At 36.2% G+C, this 25043-nt stretch overlaps 2 protein-coding genes across 3 annotated transcripts; one reads left to right on the forward strand and one right to left on the reverse strand.

The window, feature by feature from the left end:
• On the reverse strand, nucleotides 1-12592 carry LOC110934019 (protein FAR1-RELATED SEQUENCE 5-like). The gene is made up of 7 exons (XM_022177215.1): nucleotides 12481-12592; nucleotides 11563-11628; nucleotides 11247-11460; nucleotides 10655-11152; nucleotides 10304-10562; nucleotides 9799-10083; nucleotides 1-624 (listed from the first exon to the last, which is right to left on the reverse strand). Exons 1-7 carry the CDS (start codon nucleotides 12590-12592, stop codon nucleotides 1-3), a joined length of 2058 nt encoding a protein of 685 aa, XP_022032907.1.
• LOC110937502 (vacuolar protein sorting-associated protein 54, chloroplastic) lies at nucleotides 12447-24182 on the forward strand. Of its 2 annotated transcripts, none has more exons than XM_022179931.2 (19): nucleotides 12447-13452; nucleotides 15047-15109; nucleotides 16326-16405; nucleotides 17436-17553; nucleotides 17639-17716; nucleotides 17946-18102; nucleotides 18896-18984; nucleotides 19328-19560; nucleotides 19656-19827; nucleotides 20814-20897; nucleotides 20989-21266; nucleotides 21356-21509; nucleotides 22009-22090; nucleotides 22206-22278; nucleotides 22351-22512; nucleotides 22669-22736; nucleotides 22834-22914; nucleotides 23433-23654; nucleotides 23977-24182. In XM_022179931.2, the coding sequence occupies exons 1-14, from the start codon at nucleotides 12661-12663 to the stop codon at nucleotides 22220-22222; spliced, it is 2397 nt and encodes a 798-aa protein (XP_022035623.1). In that variant the 5' UTR covers nucleotides 12447-12660; the 3' UTR covers nucleotides 22223-22278; nucleotides 22351-22512; nucleotides 22669-22736; nucleotides 22834-22914; nucleotides 23433-23654; nucleotides 23977-24182. The 2 variants fall into 2 exon arrangements, with proteins under 2 accessions (XP_022035623.1, XP_022035622.1); XM_022179930.2 differs by having other exon boundaries at nucleotides 12450-13452; nucleotides 22199-22278.
• Nucleotides 24183-25043: the final 861 nt, after the last annotated feature.

A 25043-nucleotide genomic window follows, 5' to 3' on the forward strand; every position in this document is an offset into this window, starting at 1 on the left:
TTACATTCCATTGCTAGAACCTATAGCATTAGCAGAAACCTTATCTTTACATGTGCGACTGTTATGTCCTTTTCCACCACATACACGACACAATTTCTGGATCTTTGATGATTTCTGAATTGCAATCTCACGATTAGACTTGAACCTTTTTTGAACACCGCATCCTTTGGTCCTTATTTTTATCGGGACACGAATCATAGAATCCGATTTTTCTAAGTTCCCTCCAATATCAGCAAATCTTTCTTTGCGACTAGGAGGCGGCACAGCAACCATAACCTCATCTGCTTTATCAATATAACTTTTAATATGATCCCTGTAACGACGCAGTTCATCTAAATCGCCAACCAGCCTATTAACCACATACTCATTTGCAACAACAATTTCTCTATAAACTTTATCAATTGCACTATTCCTACCAATTTCATCAAACCGAATATTGGAATGATTTGATCCAACAGAAACAACATCTCTCATCCATCTTCTATGAACATATCTTCTAGGAAACTCACTTATATCTTCATACCGTAATACGTAAAATATATGGCGGCACAATATACCAAATTGTTCAAACCGTTTGCAAGAACAACTTATACTTAAACCATCTTCTTGTTTGCTGTATTCCACCTGTAAAAAGATTAAAAAGTTATATAAAATTAGTGAAATGTAATATAAAACGCAATGAATAGTAAATATAATACATATAGAACCATATGATAATATAATGATAAAACGCAATAAAAGATGAAAAATAAAACGCAATAGATATTTAAACAATATAAATTTAAAAAATACCTTGAAAAAAGATGTGCATGACTGCCTGAAATCCTTTATTTCAAAATATTGAACATCACCCACAGTATCAACAGACTTTGACATACACTTTGTAATGGCAGCATCAATTTCAATCTGAATATCCTTAAAAATTGTTTGGGTATATATTTCTGATGCTTGTTTCTCCAATACAAAGTCACTCCAGGGTTTACACTGAATATACCTTGTATCATGATCATTCCTCCTATGCTCATGTGTCACAACCCCCGATCCCTATCTCCCGGGAACGGGCGGCCGTGAGCCAGTTTCGGTGGTATCACATTTATTTATTCAATTTGGCAGCGGAAATTTTCATCAGGACCGTAGTTAGGAAATATTTTAATCAGAGTAAACCACCATGTTTATAACATTAAACATATGGGTAAAAACCCAAGTTTTCAATACACACGTTTCATAGGAATAAATCTTATTTATTTAATAAAAACATCCATTTTATTCTTAGGTAACTTTATTGCCACTTTTCCAAGCCTTCAGTGCTGTCCAGCTGGCTTCTATTTGGCTTTCACATTTTGTTACCTGAAACGCGTTTTAAAAACATTTTGTCAGTGGGAAATACTGGTGAGTGAATCCCAGTTTAATCAAGTTTAAGTAAAAACCAATTTGCAGTATTGAGGGCACATCCGCAATTACATTTGTATCCAAGACATCACAATTAACATCAGTGGTACGGTCATACTCAACTTATGGGATGTTACCACGCCAGTAACCAATTTTGTATACAAAACCCCAACATACCCACTATAATTGTATTCTTTACAAATACTCAATAACTGTCATTTGCATGGAAAGGTATTTAAGGTTTTGTAAAAACAGTTAACAAAAAGGAGATTACTCACAAAAATGAGTACATAAAAAGAAGGATCACTCACATTGCTGTTTTAGGTTTTTCGTAAGGGTTTCCTGGAGATAATCTATAAATTACACAAATGCACGTGTGTTAGTATAATAACCCATTTTAACATTAGTAATACCCTCCCCGAGACGGCATTCCAACGACTACGTCGGGCAGAACCACGACAGCCGTTACGGAACCCTAGATCAATCGGGCAGCGTATCTAATACGTCTCCAGGGGTTATAATACTTACATCGTAGCAGAACCTCGCTATTTTAGGGGGTATAATACCCGGCTATAGTGTATACTACTTCAGAAATTTAGAAAGAAAGAAAGTTGTGAGCGACGAAAACCGAAAGCCCGTTGCCTTCTTATATAGGGCTGTAATTGGACTTCCTCGCGGCCCGCGTGAAGTTTGGGCCGGATCTACGCGGCCCGCGTCAATGCTAGTCAACGGACTAGCTTGTCCGGCTCATCTACTAGACTCGCCACGATGATGACACGTGGCCGCACCGGGTCACGCCACAAATTGGGTCGCTCGCGGCCCGCATCAACTAAACTGAATAGGTACGCGGCCCGCTTGGGCTTATGGTTTGACGATATCTGGTTATCCTACTCGCGCGGCCCGCATGGACTTGAGGTGAGGCCCTACGCGGCCCGCCTCAACTTAAAATTTATTGTTTTTATTTATATTATATAATATAATCTATTTTCGGGGTTCGGTTTTTACATACGGGGTACATATAATGACATATTGATATATTTAAAGATATATTAGGGCGTCGGAAATATTATGAGGATGTCTGTTTTACCGAGGGTTGTTATATCCTCCCCACCTTGTTTTAGAGCTCGTCCTCGAGATCTACTGGAACAAGTGTGGATATTTCTTTTGCATTTCGGATTCAAGCTCCCACGTGTACTCAGGTCCTCTTTTGGAATTCCATTTCACTTTGACCAGAACTAGTCTTTTATGTTTGAGATTCTTAATTTTCCTATCTTCAATTTGCAGAGGCTTCTCCACAAACTTGAGTTGTTCATTAACTTCTATATCCTTAAGAGGTACTACGAGTGATTCATCGGCTAAACACTTTTTGAGATTAGATACATGAAATACATCATGTATTCCTGCCATTTCCTCTGGCAGTTGCGGCTGATAGGCTACCGGTCCTATTCTTTCAAGAATTTTGAAAGGTCCAATATACCTGGGACTTAGCTTTCCTCTCTTGATGAATCTTACCACTCCTTTCCAGGGAGAGACTTTCAATAACACTTTATCTCCCACTTGGAATTCTAATGGTTTGCGTCTGTTATCAGCGTAACTCTTTTGTCGATCACGTGCTGTTTTTAGTCGTTCCTTGACTTGAATGATTTTATCAGTTGTTTCTTGTACTATCTCAGGTCCAGATAATTGTTTTTCCCCAATTTCTGCCCAACAGACTGGGGTTCTGCACTTTCGTCCATAAAGTGCTTCGAATGGTGCAGCATTGATACTTGTGTGATAACTGTTATTATAAGAAAATTCTATTAAAGGTAAGTGTTCGTCCCAGTTACCTCCAAAATCAATTACACAAGCTCTAAGCATGTCCTCCATTGTCTGAATTGTCCTTTCGCTTTGTCCGTCCGTTTGAGGATGATAAGCTGTGCTTAGATTTAACCTGGTTCCCATTGCTTTTTGGAAACTTGACCAAAAATGAGAGGTAAAACGGCTATCTCTATCAGAAACAATTGATAAAGGAATGCCATGTAATGAAACAATTTCATTTACATACAATTTGGCTAATTGTTCCATACTAAAGGTTTCCTTCATTGGTAAGAAATGAGCTGACTTGGTTAATCTATCTACAATCACCCAGATTGTATCATTTCCTTTCCTTGTTTTAGGCAATTTGGTAACAAAATCCATTGTTATCAATTCCCATTTCCAAACTGGTATTTCTAATTGTTGTAACAAACCTGAGGGTTTCTGATGTTCAGCTTTAACTTGTGAGCAAGTTAAACATTTAGAAACATAAGCTGCTACATCCTTTTTCATTCCTATCCACCAGAAATTTTTCCTTAAATCCTGGTACATTTTATCATTTCCTGGATGCATCGTATATTTAGACTTATGGGCTTCTTCTAATATACGATGACGTAATTTTCCTAATTTAGGTATCCACATTCTCTTTTGATGGAACCTCCAAATTCCATCTGTTCCTTGTTCTAATTCCTTAATCATTCCTTTTAATTTTTCAGTATCCTCCTTGATTACTGATTCTTGTGCTTTTCTAATTTGACTGTTTAAATCTACTTGTAGATTTAATTTAAGAGAACGTACCCTTTTTGGCTTTTCGTGATATTTTCGACTTAAAGCATCAGCCACCACATTTGCTTTTCCTGCATGATACTGGATATCACAATCATAATCACTAAGTAATTCCATCCAGCGTCTCTGTCTCATATTCAACTCTTTTTGCCCGAAGACATATCTTAAACTCTTATGATCTGTGAATATGGTAAACTTACTACCATAAAGATAATGTCTCCAAATCTTAAGGGCAAAAATTATGGCTCCTAATTCCAAATCATGGGTCGAATAATTTCCTTCATGACTCTTAAGCTGTCTAGATGCATAAGCTATAACCTTTTGGCGTTGCATCAATACGCATCCATAACCTAATTTAGAAGCGTCACAAAAGACTACAAAGTCTTCAGTTCCTTCTGGTAATGCTAGTATCGGTGCATGGGTTAATCTTTGCTTAAGGATTCTAAAGGCTTCTTCTTGTTTTGGTCCCCATTCAAACTTAACAGATTTACAAGTTAACTTAGTTAAAGGAATGGCTATTCTAGAAAAATCTCGAGTAAATCTTCTATAATAACCGGCCAATCCTAAGAAACTTCTAACTTCAGTTGGTGACTCTGGGGTTTTCCATTTGGTAATTGCCTCGATTTTTGTTGGATCTACATGAATTCCTTCATGGTTAACTAAATGTCCGAGAAATTGCACTTGTTCTAACCAAAACTCACACTTTGAAAACTTAGCATAAAGCTTCTCTTTTCTCAATAAACTTAAAAGTAAGTGCAAGTGCTTTGCATGCTCTTCCTTACTTTTAGAGTAAATTAGAATATCATCTATGAAGACAATTATGAATTTATCCAAATATGGCTTACATATTCGGTTCATCATGTCCATAAATGCGGCTGGGGCATTGGTTAAACCAAATGGCATGACAGTAAATTCATAATGACCATACCTTGTTCTGAATGCGGTTTTAGGAATATCCTCTTCCTGTACCTTTAATTGATGATATCCTGATCTCAAATCGATTTTAGAGAAAAATCGAGCTCCTTGAAGTTGATCAAACAAATCATCGATCCTCGGTAATGGGTATCGATTCTTAATCGTGATTTTGTTCAATTCACGGTAGTCAATGCACATACGCATTGATCCGTCCTTCTTTTTGACAAATAATATTGGTGCTCCCCATGGCGATGAACTTGGCTGTATGAATCCTTTCTCCAACAACTCGTCTAGTTGTTTCTTCAGTTCTTGCATTTCTGCGGGTGCTAAACGGTAAGGTGCTTTAGCAATTGGTGCTGTTCCTGGTAATAGGTGAATTCTGAATTCGACTTCCCTGTCTGGTGGTAATCCTGGCAATTCTTCTGGAAAGATATCTGAAAATTGGGACACTACTGGGATATCTTTTACTTCTTTTCCTTTAGTGTTAGTGATTATTGAAATCAAATACACTATAGATCCTTTTCTTATACAACTTGCAGTTTTCATCACAGAGATGAATTTAGTGGATCTAAAAGGTTTATCTCCTTTAATTGTGATCTTTTCACCTCTTGGTGATTTTATCTGAATTGTCTTTTGATCACATAAAATACTGGCTTTATTGGCTATTAACCAATCCATTCCTAATACTACATCAAATCCAACCAGATTCATTGGGTAAAGGTTTGCAATAAATTTTTGATTAAAAATTTCTATTCTTGCTCCCTGCAAGATTTCAGAAATCTTAACAGTTTCTCCATTTGCGGTTTCCACTAGACATTCTTGTGGTAGTTTAGTTAATGATTGATTTAGGAGTTTGCAAAACGAAGTATTAATAAAACTTTGGTTTGCACCAGAGTCAAATAATACTTTAGCAAAAATATCATTAACTAAAAACGTACCAGCAATTACGTCTGGAATCATCCTGGCTTCCTCTGTAGTTAGCACGAATGCTCTGGCATTTTTAGGATTTTTGTTGGTTGCAGCTGGAGCCAATTTCGGACAGTTTGTCCTAATGTGACCTTTTTCTCCACAATTGAAACACATTCCATTACTGGATTTCTTCTTGCAATTCTCTTCCTTGTGTCCTGGGGCCTTGCAAAAATTACAATAAGTAGGGCATCTTCCAGAATGCTTCTTTCTGCAGGCTTTGCAGTAGGGTGCAGAGGTAGAACCTACATTCCTACGATTGGAATTCCCAGAACGGAATTCTTGAGTAAGCCTTTGGGTTAGGTTTCTCCTCTGGTCTTCTTCTCTAGTACGGATTAACTCATCTGTCAAGGTATTGGCTAGTTCTACAGCTTCCTCTATGGTTTGGGGTCTAGCTGCCTTGACTACATGTCTAATCTCTCCAATTAATCCCCAGATGTAACGGGAGATTAACACTGGTTCAGGTGATGCAAGGGTAGGTACTATCCTAGCATATTCAAAGAATGTGGTAGTGTAACCCTTACTATCTACCCCGGTCATTCTTAGATTCAGAAACTTATTTGCTATCTGTTCTTTTTCATTGGGAGGGCAGAATTTCCTTTCTACCATGTTCTTGAATTCTTCCCATTCCATATTATAAATCCTATCACTTCCTCTGGATTGGAGGATAGTGTTCCACCATTCTAAGGCTGCATTTTTAAACAGATTTGAAGCAAACATTATTTTATCTTCTTCAGCACACTTGCTTATTTTCAGAACTGCCTCAGTTTTCTCTATCCAGCGTAAAGCTGCAATGGGTCCTTCATTGCCCGAGAATTCTATTGGTTTGCAGGACCAGAATTCCTTGTAAGAACAACCATGTGGCATGGTTCTTCTTCTTTTGGGAACGGGCGCTTGAAGTATGGGTCCATTGTTCACGCTGTTTTCTGGTTCAGTTGGTCGCTTACTGCTATGCTTACTTTTATTATTCGCTTCCTGAACTGTTTGAATAATAAATGGCATTGCATCTATAATTCCTTGTGCCACAATATGCTGAACGGCACTATTATCCATTTGGTTTCCGTTGTTATTATTGTCCGAATTCTCATTAACCACGTTAATGTTACTCTGGTTATCGTTATTCAGATTTTCTTGATTTCCCGCGTCGGCCATCTGAATTTTAGACATTTACCAAATATTAATATCACAAATAATATTTATATATAGCCAATCACATGACATACACGTTTAACCAAAAACGTCGAGCATTGCGACATTTACTCTTTTTATATAGTATGCATCAATACACACCAGTACAGAAATAAAAATTACAGTACCGACTGAAATGTAAAGCTACAATACTAATAGTATGCATCAGTAGTTTTTTTTTTTTTTAAACACATACACACATATATTATTTTATTATTATTACTATTACCGTACTGTCATTACGTTCACTGATATGGATTCATCCAAAAATCCATATTACGCTCATCGTATTTCCATACGAGGCGTTCTCCCACCTGTCGCATTCTATCACTGCTTTCTAAAATTTCCTCCCCGAAAGTCCTAAGTTCTTGGACATTTTCTGCACTCATTGGGGGTGCAGGTTCTAGGATTGGGTTTGGAAATTGAGGTACGGGTTCCTGATACGGAGGCATAGGGGCTTGGTACGGGTATGGATTTTCTAAAATTTCCCTAACATATGCGTCACTAATGTTGTAGGGATCTTGAGGATCTAACCCTGGGTAAGCTCCTAAGTTGGGTATTGGCACATTTTCCTGAATTGGGTTTTGTTGCACGTAGTCCCTAACATCGTCCCACCAGGGGTCGTAGTTGTTTGGGTCTAGAGGATCAGGTGCAGGTACCCTAGGTATCTCCTCCGGGTTAAAATCAGGCATTTCTATCTGGTTTTCTATTTCCATGGGTTGATCAGGATTTTGTGGTTGAGGTGCTAGCATTTGTTCCAGGTTTGGGTCAGCAGCAGTGGTTGCTAAAATATGGATATTAGCGATACCCCTATTGAGCATATCCTGATTATAAGCATCAGTTTCTCTTTTTGCTGCGGCTAACACTCGCTGTTCCTGCAACTTTTTCATTCTTTTCCTACGCTCGTGCGCTCCCCTACTGAACCATCCCCTCTTTTTCTGAGGAAATGGCTCTTCAGACTGAGCCTTAAACACAAAGATCCCTTCTTCTGTGTCAGCAGAATACCCTGAGAGGGCATGCTGAGAAGAGGAGGTGCCTTCGCTCCTAGGCGAACCAGACAGTTGACGATAGGCGTCAGAAGGTCCTTGGTCACTCATACTGTAAACTAACAAATAGTCAGATAACACATAGCAAGAAATACAATTATACACGTATTTCCATAATTTATTTCCTAACACTTTGAATTTTTGGTGTCAGCAGAACACTCCTGTGGCTGAATCAGTGGCATAGCTCTGATACCACCTTCTGTCACAACCCCCGATCCCTATCTCCCGGGAACGGGCGGCCGTGAGCCAGTTTCGGTGGTATCACATTTATTTATTCAATTTGGCAGCGGAAATTTTCATCAGGACCGTAGTTAGGAAATATTTTAATCAGAGTAAACCACCATGTTTATAACATTAAACATATGGGTAAAAACCCAAGTTTTCAATACACACGTTTCATAGGAATAAATCTTATTTATTTAATAAAAACATCCATTTTATTCTTAGGTAACTTTATTGCCACTTTTCCAAGCCTTCAGTGCTGTCCAGCTGGCTTCTATTTGGCTTTCACATTTTGTTACCTGAAACGCGTTTTAAAAACATTTTGTCAGTGGGAAATACTGGTGAGTGAATCCCAGTTTAATCAAGTTTAAGTAAAAACCAATTTGCAGTATTGAGGGCACATCCGCAATTACATTTGTATCCAAGACATCACAATTAACATCAGTGGTACGGTCATACTCAACTTATGGGATGTTACCACGCCAGTAACCAATTTTGTATACAAAACCCCAACATACCCACTATAATTGTATTCTTTACAAATACTCAATAACTGTCATTTGCATGGAAAGGTATTTAAGGTTTTGTAAAAACAGTTAACAAAAAGGAGATTACTCACAAAAATGAGTACATAAAAAGAAGGATCACTCACATTGCTGTTTTAGGTTTTTCGTAAGGGTTTCCTGGAGATAATCTATAAATTACACAAATGCACGTGTGTTAGTATAATAACCCATTTTAACATTAGTAATACCCTCCCCGAGACGGCATTCCAACGACTACGTCGGGCAGAACCACGACAGCCGTTACGGAACCCTAGATCAATCGGGCAGCGTATCTAATACGTCTCCAGGGGTTATAATACTTACATCGTAGCAGAACCTCGCTATTTTAGGGGGTATAATACCCGGCTATAGTGTATACTACTTCAGAAATTTAGAAAGAAAGAAAGTTGTGAGCGACGAAAACCGAAAGCCCGTTGCCTTCTTATATAGGGCTGTAATTGGACTTCCTCGCGGCCCGCGTGAAGTTTGGGCCGGATCTACGCGGCCTGCGTCAATGCTAGTCAACGGACTAGCTTGTCCGGCTCATCTACTAGACTCGCCACGATGATGACACGTGGCCGCACCGGGTCACGCCACAAATTGGGTCGCTCGCGGCCCGCATCAACTAAACTGAATAGGTACGCGGCCCGCTTGGGCTTATGGTTTGACGATATCTGGTTATCCTACTCGCGCGGCCCGCATGGACTTGAGGTGAGGCCCTACGCGGCCCGCCTCAACTTAAAATTTATTGTTTTTATTTATATTATATAATATAATCTATTTTCGGGGTTCGGTTTTTACATACGGGGTACATATAATGACATATTGATATATTTAAAGATATATTAGGGCGTCGGAAATATTATGAGGATGTCTGTTTTACCGAGGGTTGTTATATCATGCCTTTGAATATCCATTGCAGTCTCAAAATGAGTAAAAAATTCAACAAGTGTACATCTTGGATTGCAAATCTGACCAAAGAAGTAATTCTCGCTTTCACATCTTGACGTAGTACGCATAAGTCCAGCCAAATCCTCTCCTTGGTAATAAGCAGGAATCCAATCAAATCGAAGATCGTACATATCTTTTAACCACTCATGATTTTCCAATCCAAAAGTAGACATTATTGAATGCCACTCAGTTTCAAAATCTTCTGGAATAATAGTATCATTCCATACAACATGAGTCATTCTTGTATTAAAATCAGTGTTTGCTGACAAAACAGGACCAACCTGAATAAAAAGTTATAAAATTATTAAACATAAAACGCAATAATTTAAAAACCAATATATTGAAAATGATAAAACAGAATGCATTAATGGTAAAACGCAATTGTTTTGTAATTCTATTGATGATAAAAATGTTAGGGGATCTTATTGTATAATACATAAAACGCAATAATAAAAACAATATATAATTCCAGTTTGTTATATCATAAAAAGCAGTAAATACCTTTGTCTTCAATTTCTCCCATATATGCCACATACATAACCTATGCCTACTTCTTGAAAGTACATCCTTAATAGCTCTCTTCATTGCAGCATCTTGATCAGTAACAACAACTTTAGGCTCACTTCCAAAAGTATTAAGAAAGCACCTTAAAAGCCATCTATAAGAATCTGCAGTCTCCGAACCAAGTAATGCACCACCAAATGTGACATTCCTAAAATGATTATCAATACCAGTAAATGGTACAAAAACCAAATCATACCTTAATAAAAACAAATTAAAAAAGCATTAAAAAATTAGAACAACATATATAACGCAATAGAATATATAACGCAATAAATCAAAAAAACTTACTTGTTTAATTTATAAGTAGCATCAAAACCAAATATGTCACCAAACACTGTATAATTTTTTTTTGATTGCTCATCAGCCCAGAAAAGCCCTTTCAATCTTCTATCTTCACCAATAACATAATCACATGTGAAGCCAGGACAACATTCTTTCTTCCTAATAAGACGCATAACTACCATTTCAGCATCATACTCTCCGATGTAAAAATTCAAATCCCTTCTATAATTCTTACAATCAACTTTACTAGCACCAGCTTCACCAAAACCACCATACATTGTTTTCATAATATTGAATGCTTTAACAGGTCCAATATTGATTGCAGACAATCCAGATATAAAACTTTCTTTCACATAATCGATACTTCTGGCAGCCGGCAAGAAATGAATATCTTCATCTTCAACAAAGATATGGTTATGTTCTTCTTCAAAGTAGTAGATTTTAAACATATTGTTCTCTAATATTAGTTTCACATGAGCATTGCATCCAACTCTTTTTGAACCTCTATTACGTCTAACAATCTTTTTTACTATTCTCAACTGAACCAGAATCTATTTTTTTGCTAACATGAAATCCTTCTCTTGAACAGACAATATACCTTATTGTCACTAAACCACCAACATTTTTCCAAGAAGTATTTTTTCTTGCAGAAAAACCTGCAGCAAGTGCATATCTCTGATAAAATGCAAAAGCCTCATCAAATGACTTAAAAAACATTCCAACAGCAGGTGTAATAGATCCACTGACTTTAGGTTTGAAAAACTTTCTTCCACTCTTTGTACATAGACGTTCCTCCCACTTAGAAATAATATCTGAACCAATTTAAAAAACTATAAAACACAATATCTCTTAGAGAATAATGTTTCTAGAAATAAACCTAAAAATATATTAATAAAAATTTAAAAAATACAAACCTTTAAAGTTTATAAAAGCATAAAAAGCATAAAAAGCAATACGTTCAGTAAAACGCATCATGTGATCTGAAACACTTAACAAAAAATCATAAAAAGCAATACAACATATATAGTAATGTGTTTACTGTTAAATCTCAAAATATGTTAATAATAATTTAGAAATACAGACATTTAAGGTTTGTATATCAACTATTATGGATAAAAGCATAAAACGCAATACATTCAGTAAAACGCATCTAATGATGAACAAACAAGAATTGTACAACAATAACAGTTATAGCTTTATTATTACATAAATCTTAAACTAAAAGTTTGTATGAATATAATTTAAGTAATAACATAAAACGCAACTATTCACTAAAACGCAATAAATGATGAAGAAGCAAAACAAACAAATTATGTTAAATTATACAACAATAACAATTAAACTTATGAAAAATCAAATATTAATTATAGAAAAACGAATTATAAAACGTAAAACAATGAAATTTGGACAAAATAACAAAAAATTACTCAAATTGAAGCTAAACATACCAGCAGAGTCTGACGAAGACATTGAAGTTATCGAATTGACAAACGAAAGAAGATTAATGTTTGAAAAGAGATGAATTTGCGATCGATGGCGATTTAGGGTTATTGAATCTTCAATTATGTTATGAGAGTGATGAACTAAGAAAAGAAGTAACAGAATCTATAAATTAGCACGAAGATATGATGATGTAAAAAGACGAAAAAGCCCACGCGTGCAAAAATTAAAAAAAAGATGATGAACGGCTGAGATTGCTTCCTATTCTTCCTAGCGAAAATTAACTTCCTATTTGATCTTTTCCCTCCCAGAATAATAGTAAAAAGAAAAAATAATATTATTCTAAAAATTTCCAAGAAACAAACAAGTCCGATCATGAAACCAGAGTGTACAAACTATAAACACAGCTTCTTCGGCCCCCACTTCCGATCTACATTCATCTCCTAGGGTTTCTAGTTTCCATTCAATTTCAACTTCTTCAACCGTATGCAACTGAATATACATCAAAATCCATCTGATCAATCTATCAATCTCGATCAAGATCCATCAATGCTGATCAAATCCTGAAAATCATGGATCCAAAGCCTCCCCTCCGATCAACAAACTCCACTGCAAACCGCCACAATTCATCCACTTCATCGTTGTTATCCAAATCACTCTCAGATGCAAGCACTCAAAGCTTATCTTCAATCCTCAACAATCCACATCTCTCCGATGGATCCTGGTCCGGCTGGTGGTCATCATCAACTGCCGCCGTACAAATTCCTGAATTCGCTCCTCCTGTTAACAAAACCCTAGGGTTTGAAATCACCAGATCTGATTTCACACGGTATGTATCTTCAATTTCCGATCATTATAACCGTTTCGAAGATATTAGGAACCATTCGAACAAGGAGAACAGGGATGAGGATGCGATTAATAGTCATGAGAGGGCAGGGGAAGCTCTGGTGGCGTGTTTGCGAGAAGTTCCGGCCTTGTATTTTAAGGAGGATTTTGCGCTTGAAGATGGAGCGACTTTTAGGGCTGCATCCACGTTTTCTACCGTTGCGGAGAATGCAGTGTTGCAGGAGAAGTTGTCGCAGTATTTGGATGTGGTGGAGGTGCATTTGGTTAAGGAGATTTCATTGCGGTCGAATTCGTTTTTCGAGGCGCAGAGTCAGTTGGAGGATTTGAGTTTGAAGATTGTGGAAGGGTGTGGTAGGATCCGGGAGTTGAAGGAGACGATTCGGCTTTTGGATGTGGATTTGGTGGATTCGGCTCGGCAAGTTCAGGATCTGAATCTTACTAGGAGTAATTTGCTGGCATTGCAGGAGAAGCTTAGGCTTATATTATATGTTAACCAGTCTCTTGCTGCTCTTAAGTTGGTATGGAACCACATTGTTATCATTATCAACAAGTATTTGACAGCTGTTTTAGTTTTTGAAGTTAGTTAATGATTTATGGTATCCTGCATTCATACTTATGCTAAACTATGAGTTGTTATGCCTGGAAAACTATCTAGATTATAGTAGAAATGTATGTTAACAAGAACTAGGAAACCCAAGAGAACCGAAGCATCATTGGCTTGTGGCTGCCAATTTGCTTCAATGATGCTCTGATTATCTGATCAAGAAACGAGAAAGAACAAGCAGCAAGGTTGCTTTAATATACTTTAACTTAAATGAGGGACGACATGTACAGAACTCAGCTAGTGAATATTAAGTGTGTAGGTAAAAGTGATTATGTTATCGTTTTTGATTATTTGTAGTCAGAATGATATGTTTTGGAAAGGTTATTATAAGAGAACTGATTATTGAGATAACTATAGTCTTATCTACCTATCCCTCACTTTTAACAACTGATTTTCTGATTCACTTAATGCTTAAGAATGTGGAGAAATCGGAAGATAGACCATAGAAAGATGCTGGAAAACGAAAATGAGACCTACATTAAATAGACTAGTCATGTGAAAAGTTTAGAATGTAGATGTGTTAGTATATATATGGTTTGGCTTGCATGGCAACCAATATAACTTACCGATTTCATCCAGAACATTTTCCACAATTCTTGAAGTTTGGTTTAAAGTTACAGCTTCAACAAAAGTCATGCTTTAGCCTTCAATTTTTTGAGATTCTGTTCATGCTATTATGGTACACGCTTGGTTTAAAAAAAAAGAGGAGCACACAAAAGATAAGGTCTAAAATCGAGGCTTGAAGCGTCAAGCTCGAAAGCGCTCCGCTTTTCGTACCCAAGGCACAGATTATATATATATTTTTTTAAATATATTTCCTATAAGATTCTAGCCTCATTTACCCGATATTTAGACACAAATAAGCTTTATATATGGTTAAATATTGAATTTACATACATGTACAACCTGAAAACCATGCTGTACAACAATCTGCTGCACAAAAATGCTGGAAATACATGAGGCGCGCGCCTCAGGGTCAACTTTTTGCCAAAAAATGTGCCTCAGGTGCGCTATTTGTAAAACTCACGCCTTGTGTAGGCTGAGGTGCTGAGGCCTGTGCCTTGGGTCACCTCAGGTCGCCTTTTTTAAACCAAGGGTAGACAGTTGTTTTGGTGACAACTGATTATATGAAGAGGCTTTTATCCAGGTCATGATCCACGATAGGAGTTCGTGGAGATGTAGGATTAAGGTTAAAGACTTTTAAGGGAGAGTACACCATACATATGTGTGTTAGCTTTGTTTTAGGGGTTTGGATTATCCTACACGTTAGAGGGGGACTTTATGTGATTATCTTCCTGTAGTTTGTCTATATGTTGTTTATCTAGGTCAGTAGTTGTTGACATTAAGGATAATTGGTTTGGTGGCAACTTAAATCAAGTGGAATCAATTATGATACACAGTTAAATTAATGCCTTTCTTGCCTTTATTTTATCATTCATCAAAAAAAAAAAATTATGATGATCAAGTCCATGAAATGACTTTAATCCTCTTGTTGCTTTGTTCTATAGCTTGTCGCATCTGCTGATTGTGCTGGAGCCTTAGACGTCACTGATGATTTGAAGAATTTTCTGGTACATGAATACAATACTGTCTTACACTACCACATCCTTATTTTTAGCAATAGTTGATTACTCAGAATGGGTGCAATACTGCAATGTTTGTGTTATGACTTGGCATATGCTGCAACAATCAAGATGAACTGTTATACTTGTTTAACGATATTACATGAAGAAAAAATAAATTATGCTTAAATTAAAATGTCATCATCATCATCATACTCAGTAAATCCCACCAATAGCAAAGCTAAGGTAGGGTCTGAGGAGGGTAAGACGTAGACACCCTTACCTCTACCCCGTAGCAATAGAGAGGTTGCTTCCAATGAGACCCCCACGGCTCGATAGTAGTTTTCCATCAAGCCTTGGACATAAGGCACATAACACTTAGCAATCGGGACAAAGGCCAATTAGTGCATGTAATCCTTTGTCTTTCGGCTATCAACGCCACCACATGATGCATTAACCGTTCTCCTCTTTTAACATTATTTTCACGAAATTAGTAAAATAACGTTAAATTTAGTGCAATTTCACTTTTGCCCCCGGAGGGCCCAAACATATATGCACATTATATGCGAACACCTAATGTGGAAACATATTTCAGCTAATCAGTAGTCAGTACACACTACACAAGTATGTTTGGTTAAGAATGACACATAATAACAGGCATAGAGTAGACGAGTTATTTGTTATTACTATTTTGGGTGGAGTGGTGGACAGCATGGACATAATATGCTTCGTAAAGCTAATGGTGTTCTTATCACTAGAAGGGGTATGCGTTTTAATACAGCGTTAAAGCACTCATATGTTGATTCATAGTATTATTTGCTTAGGTGTTACGTATGTTATGTTACTAAAGCTCTACGTGTACCACACAAGTAGGTGGCTACAAGTAAATTATAAATTATTCACTACACCGAAAATGTCATCATTGCTTTAAACAAGCACTTATAGTTTTATTACTTTTATACCAGCAAATTACAAAATTACATTCTACTAGTTATGAACATAAGGCAAAAACCATTATAGGTCTCTGTGGATATAATTTCTACTACTAACCTACTATAGTTTGTAGCCACTAGCATTTAATCAACTGGTTAACAACATGCCAAATTACTATTGTGAATAAACTGGGGTTCTTCCATGTTAGTTATAGGATAGCGATTAACTGACGGGCATACATTGATTTTAGATTCATTATATATATTATATATCTAATCCTCTTTGATTATAGGATGCCGATCAACTGACTGGGCTACATTGTTTTCGTCACCTCGAGGATCACGTAGCTGCTGCCATAGATTCTGTAAATAGGTTAGTGTATATATCAATTATCTGTATCTATGTTTTTGTTCGTATATGAGGTGCTGTGCATTGTTTGAGATATTTTATAATTCACATCTGTATCCTTTAGCTTGGTTTAACAATATCCCATGTTGAGAATTGTAACTATATGTTTTGAGGCATGTTTACAGTTACGTATGCAATACGGTAGCTCTTCCTATCTATGTTGTCAAAAGCGCAAAAAGCGCGCGCCTAGGCGCAGCGAGGCGCACTAACAGCGCCTGGTGGTAGCCTAGGCGCAAAAATGGGCTATTTTTTTGAAAAAACGGTTCTGAGGCGCAAAAAGCGCGCGCCTAAGCGCAAAAAACGTTGATGAGGCGCAGGAAAAAAGATAAAACAGAACAAATGACCATTAAAACACGAAGCTGAGTGCGTACAAAAACTGGCTCACGCGGGCCCGGGGTTTTCGGAGCTGCATTCGTGTCCGCAGGTGCGGGCACGCACGAGTTCAACCAAATTCAAGCTCAGAAACTCATTTTTGCACCCCCTGCGCGCGGGTAGGACTTGTGGTAAAACATGTCATAAAGCTACAATGGAGTAGTAAAGGCTTTACCTTATAAACAATCACTCACTTTGTTCCCACACCAATGTGGGACAAAGAATTTACCACCTTTTGAGACTTTTATTCACACACCCAAAACTTACAACATATAAGTCCTAAACTTTTGATACTAACTATTAGCTACATGATCTTAAATGGCATATATAATAGTTTTTTTAATTTTATGTGGAATCTTATTTATTTTTAAAGCATAACATATTTTTTATATTTTTTTCTCTATGCGCTTTTCTTAAAAAAGCCCACGCTTTTTTTGCACCTTGCGCCTAGGCTCCGGGCGAGGCCGATGCGCCTCGCCTGCGCCTTGCGTCTTTGACAACAAAGCTTCCTATGAATTACTACCTTAATAATCTATACCATAATTATTAGTTTTTGTTTGAAATTAGCCATATTGATGAACTTAACTTTCTCTGTTGTGACTAGTACTGTTTATACTTGTAGCATTCTTTCAGCAGAGTTTTTGCGTGTGTCTATTAATGATGCTGGAGATAAAGATGCGGAAATATTATCTAAAGCAAAAGCAAGGATAGCGTCACCAGGAAATGGAGAAGATAATGAAGTATAGATAATTTTTATGATAGTTATGTTTTTTACTGGTTATGTGGTGCAAATGTGAGACTAATATTATTATTTATGTGACACAGGTATACTTGCAACAAGAAGAAGATACCTCTAGTTTCCATGACCGACTTTTACCTCTAATTATAGGCTTACTTAGAACTGTGAGTACCTTTTTATATATTTAGTATATTTCAGATAAATGTAAAATAATGATGGCAATTACACTTTACGTATTGAATAATGATTAACAAACTCCAGAGAATAGCTGAGCAAGTTAGGGTTTAATTTCTTGAATCAATTCCAATCATCATTCTAGCGTAGTAATATCAAATTGTTATTTTATAGTTTCTATGACATTGGGATTGTTTCATGTAATCTTGGTGATTTCAGGCAAAACTTCCAACTGTGCTGAGAGTATATCGTGATACAGTTACATCTAATATGAAAACTGTTATCAAGTCAGTTGTTGCAGAGCTGCTTCCAGTTCTTCTTGCCAGACCTTTGGACTCTGATTTTAAGCCAGGCGATCGAATTGTTGATGCAGATGGTGTGGCTAAATTCTTTTTGTTCAAAGTTTGTTCCTTTCATGTATTAAAAAAAGGGATATTGGCCTTTAATAATCCCTACTAGACGTCATTGGTCACTGGCAGTCCCACCTTTTTTTATTCCCCCTGCCAGTCCCACCTTTTTTTATTCCCCCTGCCAGTCCCACCTTTCAATTATTTTTCCTCCACCGGTCCTCAGTTAAAAAAACTTAACGGAGTTAAGTTTTTTTCCGAATTACAAACTGAAGTTTTAGGGCTTTTGATCAGAACAAGGATACGAGTCTGTTGATGTAAAACTTACCTCGAAACGGTGCTCCAAACGACTTGATTTCTGTTAATTGGAAGTTTAAACACCCGAATTGAAGCATCGTTTTCGTCTTTTGGAGCGCAATTTCAAGGTAAGTTTTACACCATTCGACTCATATCCTCGTTTTGATCAAAAGCTCTAAAACGTCAGTTTGTAATTTGGAAAAAAAAAACTTAACTCCGTTAAGTTTTTTAACTGAGGACCAGTGGAGGAAAAATAGTTGAAAGGTGGGACTGTCAGGGAGAATAAAAAAAGGTGGGACTGCCAATGGTCAACGGCGTCTAGTAGGGATTATTAGAGGCCAATATCCCTTAAAAAATACAAGATTTGAAATCAAGTTTTTGAAACGCTATTTCTCTACATGTGTACAAATAAAGGAGAATTGCTCATGCAAGTATATGAAGCATAACTTTTTACTTAAAACATAAATAGCAAAATAAGGAAACCATGATATTTGATTAAATATTAGTTATTACGTGTTGGTGCAGGTGGAGGTTCATCACTCGCAAGTAAGTTAAGAAGCATGTCTTCTGAAAGCTTTGTTCAACTTCTTGGGACTATTTTCAAGATTGTACAGGTAATGTATATACCTTAATGTTTTTTTGTGTGTGCCTGTACTTTTATTTAGTAATAGTTTGGAGTTCTTAAAGTTAAACTATGCAACTAGTTAAACTTAGCTCTTGCGGTGATGATGATGACATAAAATTATAAGATTGTACAGAAGCACATAGTAGAAATTATATTAAGACAACAGGAATCATTATTAAATCTTTTTCAGTTTCATTCTTAAAGGAATCAAGTTTTTTAATTATGTTTTAAAGTTTGTGATTTTGAGATTTTTATTTAATTTCAATATATTCAGATCTAAATTAGTGTATCAATAAAATGTAACTTGATTTATTTTCCACTAGTGAATGCAGGCACACTTACATCGAGCTGCTGAAGTTAAAAAAGCCATTGAGTGGATAATGTCGAATCTTGACGGTCACTATGCTGCTGATTCAGTTGCTGCTGCAATTGCTCACGGTGCTTTGACTGCAGAAATGGATTCAGTGGCTGATACCCAATCCGGATCATTTCCTATTTCATCTCAGAAAAACGTTATCAAGGTTTCTCCTGCCACTACTACATCAAATCTGTCAAAAAATTTCAGGTGATCTATTTCCATTCAACCCAACCAAACCAAATACACTCTGACCCGTTACCTGCCCCACTCGGTTTAACATTGCTATGTGTTTTCTTTAACAGAGCTGATGTATTGAGAGAAAACACAGAAGCAGTGTTTGCTGCGTGTGATGCAGCGCATGGAAGATGGGCAAAGCTGCTTGGTGTTCGTGCTATTCTCCATCCAAGGCTGAGGCTAACTGATTTTTTAAACATATATAACGTGTCGCAGGAATTTGTAACAGCTACAGAGAAGGTACAGTTATTAGTTATAGTTCAACTTTGCCAATTGAAATACATTTTCGAGTAAAATGCCATTTTCGTCCTTGAGGTTTGGCCAGTTTTGCGACTTTCGTTCAAAGGTTTGTTTTTTCGCATCTGGATCCAAAAGGTTTAAAATCTTGCCATTTTCATCCGGCTCGTTAACTCCATTCATTTTTCTTCGTTAAGTCCGGGGTATTTTCATCTTTTTTGTTAACTTAAAGGGCCATTCGCTCTTTTTCACTTTATGTACAACCATAGTTATTAAAAGCGTTAAGCGCACTCAAGGCACATAGGCCTCGCCTGGGGCCTAGGCGCAAGGCGCAAAAAAAGCGAGGGCCTGAGAAAAAAAAGCGTACAACAAAAAAAACATAAAATATTTTTTTATGATAGAAAATTAATACTATTCTTCAAATAAAATAAACTAAATCTATTATATAATATTTAATATCGTCTATTTAGTACCAAAAGTTATAAAATGCTAGTTTATTAGTGTAGAAAAGTAGTTTTGTTAGATAAAAGTAGAAATCTAGCTAGAATCTTGCAAGAATTTAGAGAATTTGGCCGAAAACTCTCAAGAATCTAGGAATCTCGCCGGAACCTGCGCATGAGCCATCACTTGGAGAATTAAAGCGCAATTGCCTTGACTTAAGGCGCAATTGCCTCGCCTCGCTAGGAAATTGGGCCTAGGCGCAAGAGGCGATGGCTTTTAACAATTATGTGTACAACCATTTAGCATAATGCACATAAAGTGAAAAAGACGAAAATACCCCTGACTTAACGGAGAAAAATGGATGGAGTTAACGAGCCGGATGAAAATGGCAAGATTTCAAACCTTTTAGATCCAGATGCGGAAAAACAAGCCTTTGGACGAAAGTCGCAAAACTGACCAAACCTCAAGGACGAAAATGGCATTTTACTCTACTTTTTCATTTTAATAGAATGTGCTTATGGTGTGAATTTATGCTATAACATGAACAGATTGGTGGAAGGTTGGGATATAGCATTCGTGGAACATTACAGTCTCAAACCAAAGCTTTTGTTGATTTCCAGCATGAATCTAGGGTAGTTTACGGTTTTTGCGATTGGTTAACCGTTAACTTGCTGATATGTACGGTTCATTGATTATGAACAACTTGTTTTAATACTGTTGTAGATGACAAAACTGAAAGCAGTGCTTGATCAAGAAACATGGGTTGAAGTTGATGTTCCTGTTGAATTCCAGGCGATTGTAGATTCACTTTTTAGCTTAGAGGATGACAATTCTAAAAGCATTGCTAATAGCTATAACGAAATGGTTGCCAGCAGTGAAGAACAGCCATCTCAGTCTGTTGATGGAATCACAGAGAACAACAGTAAAACAAAGGATGCACATGGAAAATCTTCTATTCATTTAATTTCCTTTAGAGGTGTTGACTACCACATGGTAAACTGGTTAGTAATCTTCTAATGTGTTCCTGTTGATATGCACTTGTATGAATTTGGCTTTAGATTACCGTAATAACTACAATCTTGTTTGTCAGTGGCTTAATCTTGCTGAAGATGTTATCAGAGTACATTGAAATGAATACTGTTTTGCCATCACTTTCTTCTGAGGTTATTCACCGTGTGCTTGAAATGCTGAAATTTTTCAACACAAGGGCTTGTCAGCTTGTCCTTGGTGCTGGTGCCATGCAGGTAACTTTATTGTTACAGTGGCATATTGGTAAATCATAAAATTCTTTTAGAGTAAAATGTCTATTTTTGTCCCGGAGGTTTGACCACTTTTGCGACTTTCATCCAAAGGTTTGTTTTTTCGCATTTGGATCCAAAAGGTTTAAAATCTTGCCATTTTCATCCGACTCGATAGCTTCATCCATTTTTTTAACGTTAAGTCAGGTATTTTCATCATTTTAGACATTTTTTAGTTAAAATAAACCTTCTTTATACGGAAATACCTTTGACTTAAGTTAAAAAATGGATATGTCGGATGAAAATGGCAAGATTTCAAGCCTTTTGGATTCAGATGCGGAAAAACGAACCTTTGGACGAAAGTCGCAAAAGTGGCAAAACCTCAGGGACGAAAATGGTATTTTACTCAATTCTTTAATACACTACTTACGTGTAATGAAAAGTGTAGTACCATCATTTCATTTGTTAGGTCTTTAAGTTTAATCCTGTTTAATTGGCACTGCAGGTCTCTGGTTTAAAGTCCATTACATCCAAACATTTGGCCCTGACAAGTCAGGTTGTCAGCTTTGTGCATGCTATTATCCCTGGTAGGTGCATAATTTAAAGCTGTTATTTTGCAGAAAAAGTATTATTATTAAGTGGGATTATCCTTTCTTAAACTTTTATAGTAACTTGATCATTTGTATGTATCTAAGAAATCAGGAGGATTCTTTTCCTGAAGGTACCGGAGGCGCGAAAAGGATTGCTGTCATCAGAAATCGAACGAGTATCACAGGTACTGTTTATGGTCATGCGCCTGACATGAACACAAGCTATTTTACTTACCTTTTCGTTTATAATGGATTAGGATTATAAAGTGCATCGAGATGAAATACATACAAAACTGGTGCAAATAATGAGGGAAAGGTTGTTGGTTCATCTTCGTGGATTGCCACAAATTATTGAAACATGGAGCCGAGTAGATGAAACAGATGTACAACCTAGTCAGTTTGCTAGATCACTCACGAAGGTAGTTAGTTAGCTGTAAATTTATGTTTGTTAGCTCCCTTATTAGTCATTACCATTTAATACATGCTTCAGTTGCTAGATATAGTTATGGACCTATGGTCTTATTATGCATGTATTTGTATTTTTTTATTAAACGGATTTTGTCATTTTTTTTCAGGAAGTTGGATATCTTCAACGTGTGCTTTCTCGGACTTTGCATGAGGCAGATGTTCAAGAAATATTCAAGTGAGCCTTTTGACATAATAATAAGTCAAATAAGATTTCTGGTGCCAATGGATTTTCATTTATAATTTTAATTACATCTGTTGTATCTCTCTTGTAGAGAAGTGACCATCATCTTTGACATACAAATCTCTGACGCATTTTCACATGTGGATATTAGCATTCCACAAGCCAAAGCCAGGTTCTTAAAATTTTGTTCATGATGTTTTCTGTGTAGAAGCATTTTTTTATTTTTTATCACCTGTTTTTAGTAGGTTATCTTAAAATAATGTCATTAAGTTTAGAGGTGACATCTTTTATCTTTTTATGATTTATCTTAATACAAGTCTATTTGAGTAGTTTTATAGCCCAGCAAGTCAAAGAGGTTGGATTTAAATATGAAGTAGGTCATACAGGCTGAAAGTCGTACTAAGTAAATTTTAAATGCTTACACCCTTTTAAACTGTTTCATCAAAAAAGTAGATTATTGTTATATGATATAAATTTTGAGTGCATTTTGATACGTTAGACCTTTATAAATTTGAAAATATTTACAAAAAGGAGTTGGCGGGTCAACGAATACCAACCCAAGAAGTTTGACTTTGACCCATCTTATTTTACTACCTTTATACCTTTTGGTTGAATGCGAATAGCTATTTTATATATTTGGTTTGTTTAATATCTTATTCCACATCTATTTGATGTCAATATTTGTGGCAGGCTTAATCGTGATATTGAGCATATTCTTGGATGCATTAAATCGCTGCCTTCTGCCAAGTTAAACGAGCCTGGGACTCCCGTTGCTCCACGACTTGAGTCCTTAGTCCAAAGAATATCTGCTGAACCGGATCAATAGCGTATTCGATAGCTTATTTCAGTACACATTCACAAAGACCGAGTGAACATATAAGAGAACCACCATTACTATGCAAATGATTTTAGGTAAGAATGTTCTTAAACGTATATTATTTTTCTTTACCATAAAAGTAACAAAACGGGTGAGTTGGGTCAAAATCCATTCAGGTTAAAATGGGACAGAATTTGTTGCGGGTGGTAACGCCTAATTTAGCTTACTTATTATTATATATATAATATAATTAGTGGGCCATGCATGGCGCTACAAATTTAAAAATATAATTCGGGAAAATTTCGACCTGTTTGATTTGTTTTGTTTTAAGCTAACCTTTTCTGTTATTTCACTCATTAGAGATAAAACATGATGCCATTGCGATTCTAAATTTCTAATATTTTGTTGGCATACCAGGTGGTTGATCTTGCAATTTTCAATACAAATTTTGTGAGGAGACAGATTACTACGGGATGTAAAATTTAATGGTATAGATGTAACAGTTTGATTTTTTCTGGTGTTTTTGTTTTCTCAAGAGGCCAGCCCAGCCCAGGTAGTGATTTTGCATTGGCTACAATCTTTTGTATGGATTTCAAAGCTTCCAATACATTTCAGTTTTCAAATTTGTGTCCTTAAATTTATGAGACCAAATAACTACATGGCAAAAGATCAAATACAAATAATCTTAACATACTAAACATACAAATTGAAGGAAAACCAAAAAAGACAAGGTGGCATTTTTGTAATTACCACCAACTATCAAAGTTACAACCAAAAATACCTAAAAAAACACAAATTTTTTTTTTTAACATTTTTTATTAAAAAATCGCTACATTTCGTTAGCAAAAAAAAAAAAAAAAAAAAAATTTTTAGTAAAAAAAAAAATCGCTACTTTTCGTTAGCAAAAAAAAAAATCGCTACTTTTAGTAGCAGCAAAAAAAACTTTTTTTTTTTTTTTTTTTTGCTGCTACTAAAAGTAGCGATTTTTTAATAAAAAATGTTAAAAAAAATAAAATAAAATAATTTGTGTGTTTTTTTTTTATTTTTTTAGATTTTTTTAGGTTTTTTGGGGGGTTTAGTTTTTAGCATTTTAGCTTCGGTGGGGGGTTAGGTTTTTTTAGGTTTTTGGGGGGTGGGGGGGGGTAGGTTTTTTTTAGGTTTTTGGGGGGTGGGGGGGGGTGGGGGGTTTAGGTTTTTTTTGGGGGTGGGGGGAGTGGTTAGGTTTTTTTAGGTATATTTGTAGAGTAACTTTGATAGTTATTGATAATTACAAAAATGCCACCTTGTCTTTTTGAGTTTTCCTTCAATTTGTATGTTTAGTATGTTAAGATTATTTGTACAAGAACTTTACCCATAACTACATATACCATGTATGTTACTTATTAACCCTCGTATTGATATGATTTTATACGGTATATAAAGGTACATGATTTGTTGGTGTACCCTGTATAGAACCTTGTATGGTACTACTCTATACGCATGTA

Source organism: Helianthus annuus, chromosome 4 (assembly GCF_002127325.2).
Source record: "Helianthus annuus cultivar XRQ/B chromosome 4, HanXRQr2.0-SUNRISE, whole genome shotgun sequence".
Classification (NCBI taxonomy): Eukaryota; Viridiplantae; Streptophyta; class Magnoliopsida; order Asterales; family Asteraceae; genus Helianthus; species Helianthus annuus.

What these genes read in the sequence shown, in the direction of transcription:
- LOC110937502 (XM_022179930.2), top strand. Translation starts at nt 12,661, where the DNA reads ATGGATCCAAAGCCTCCCCTCCGATCAACAAACTCCACTGCAAACCGC. An exon ending in ATGATTTGAAGAATTTTCTG is followed by an intron (nt 15,110 to 16,325) that starts GTACATGAATAC and finishes CTTTGATTATAG; the next exon opens with GATGCCGATCAACTGACTGG. An exon ending in TTATAGGCTTACTTAGAACT is followed by an intron (nt 17,717 to 17,945) that starts GTGAGTACCTTT and finishes TGGTGATTTCAG; the next exon opens with GCAAAACTTCCAACTGTGCT.
- LOC110934019 (XM_022177215.1), bottom strand. Translation starts at nt 12,592, where the DNA reads ATGTATATTCAGTTGCATACGGTTGAAGAAGTTGAAATTGAATGGAAA. An exon ending in GGTGGTTTAGTGACAATAAG is followed by an intron (nt 11,153 to 11,246) that starts GTATATTGTCTG and finishes TAGACGTAATAG; the next exon opens with AGGTTCAAAAAGAGTTGGAT. An exon ending in GCTACTTATAAATTAAACAA is followed by an intron (nt 10,563 to 10,654) that starts GTAAGTTTTTTT and finishes GTTTTTATTAAG; the next exon opens with GTATGATTTGGTTTTTGTAC.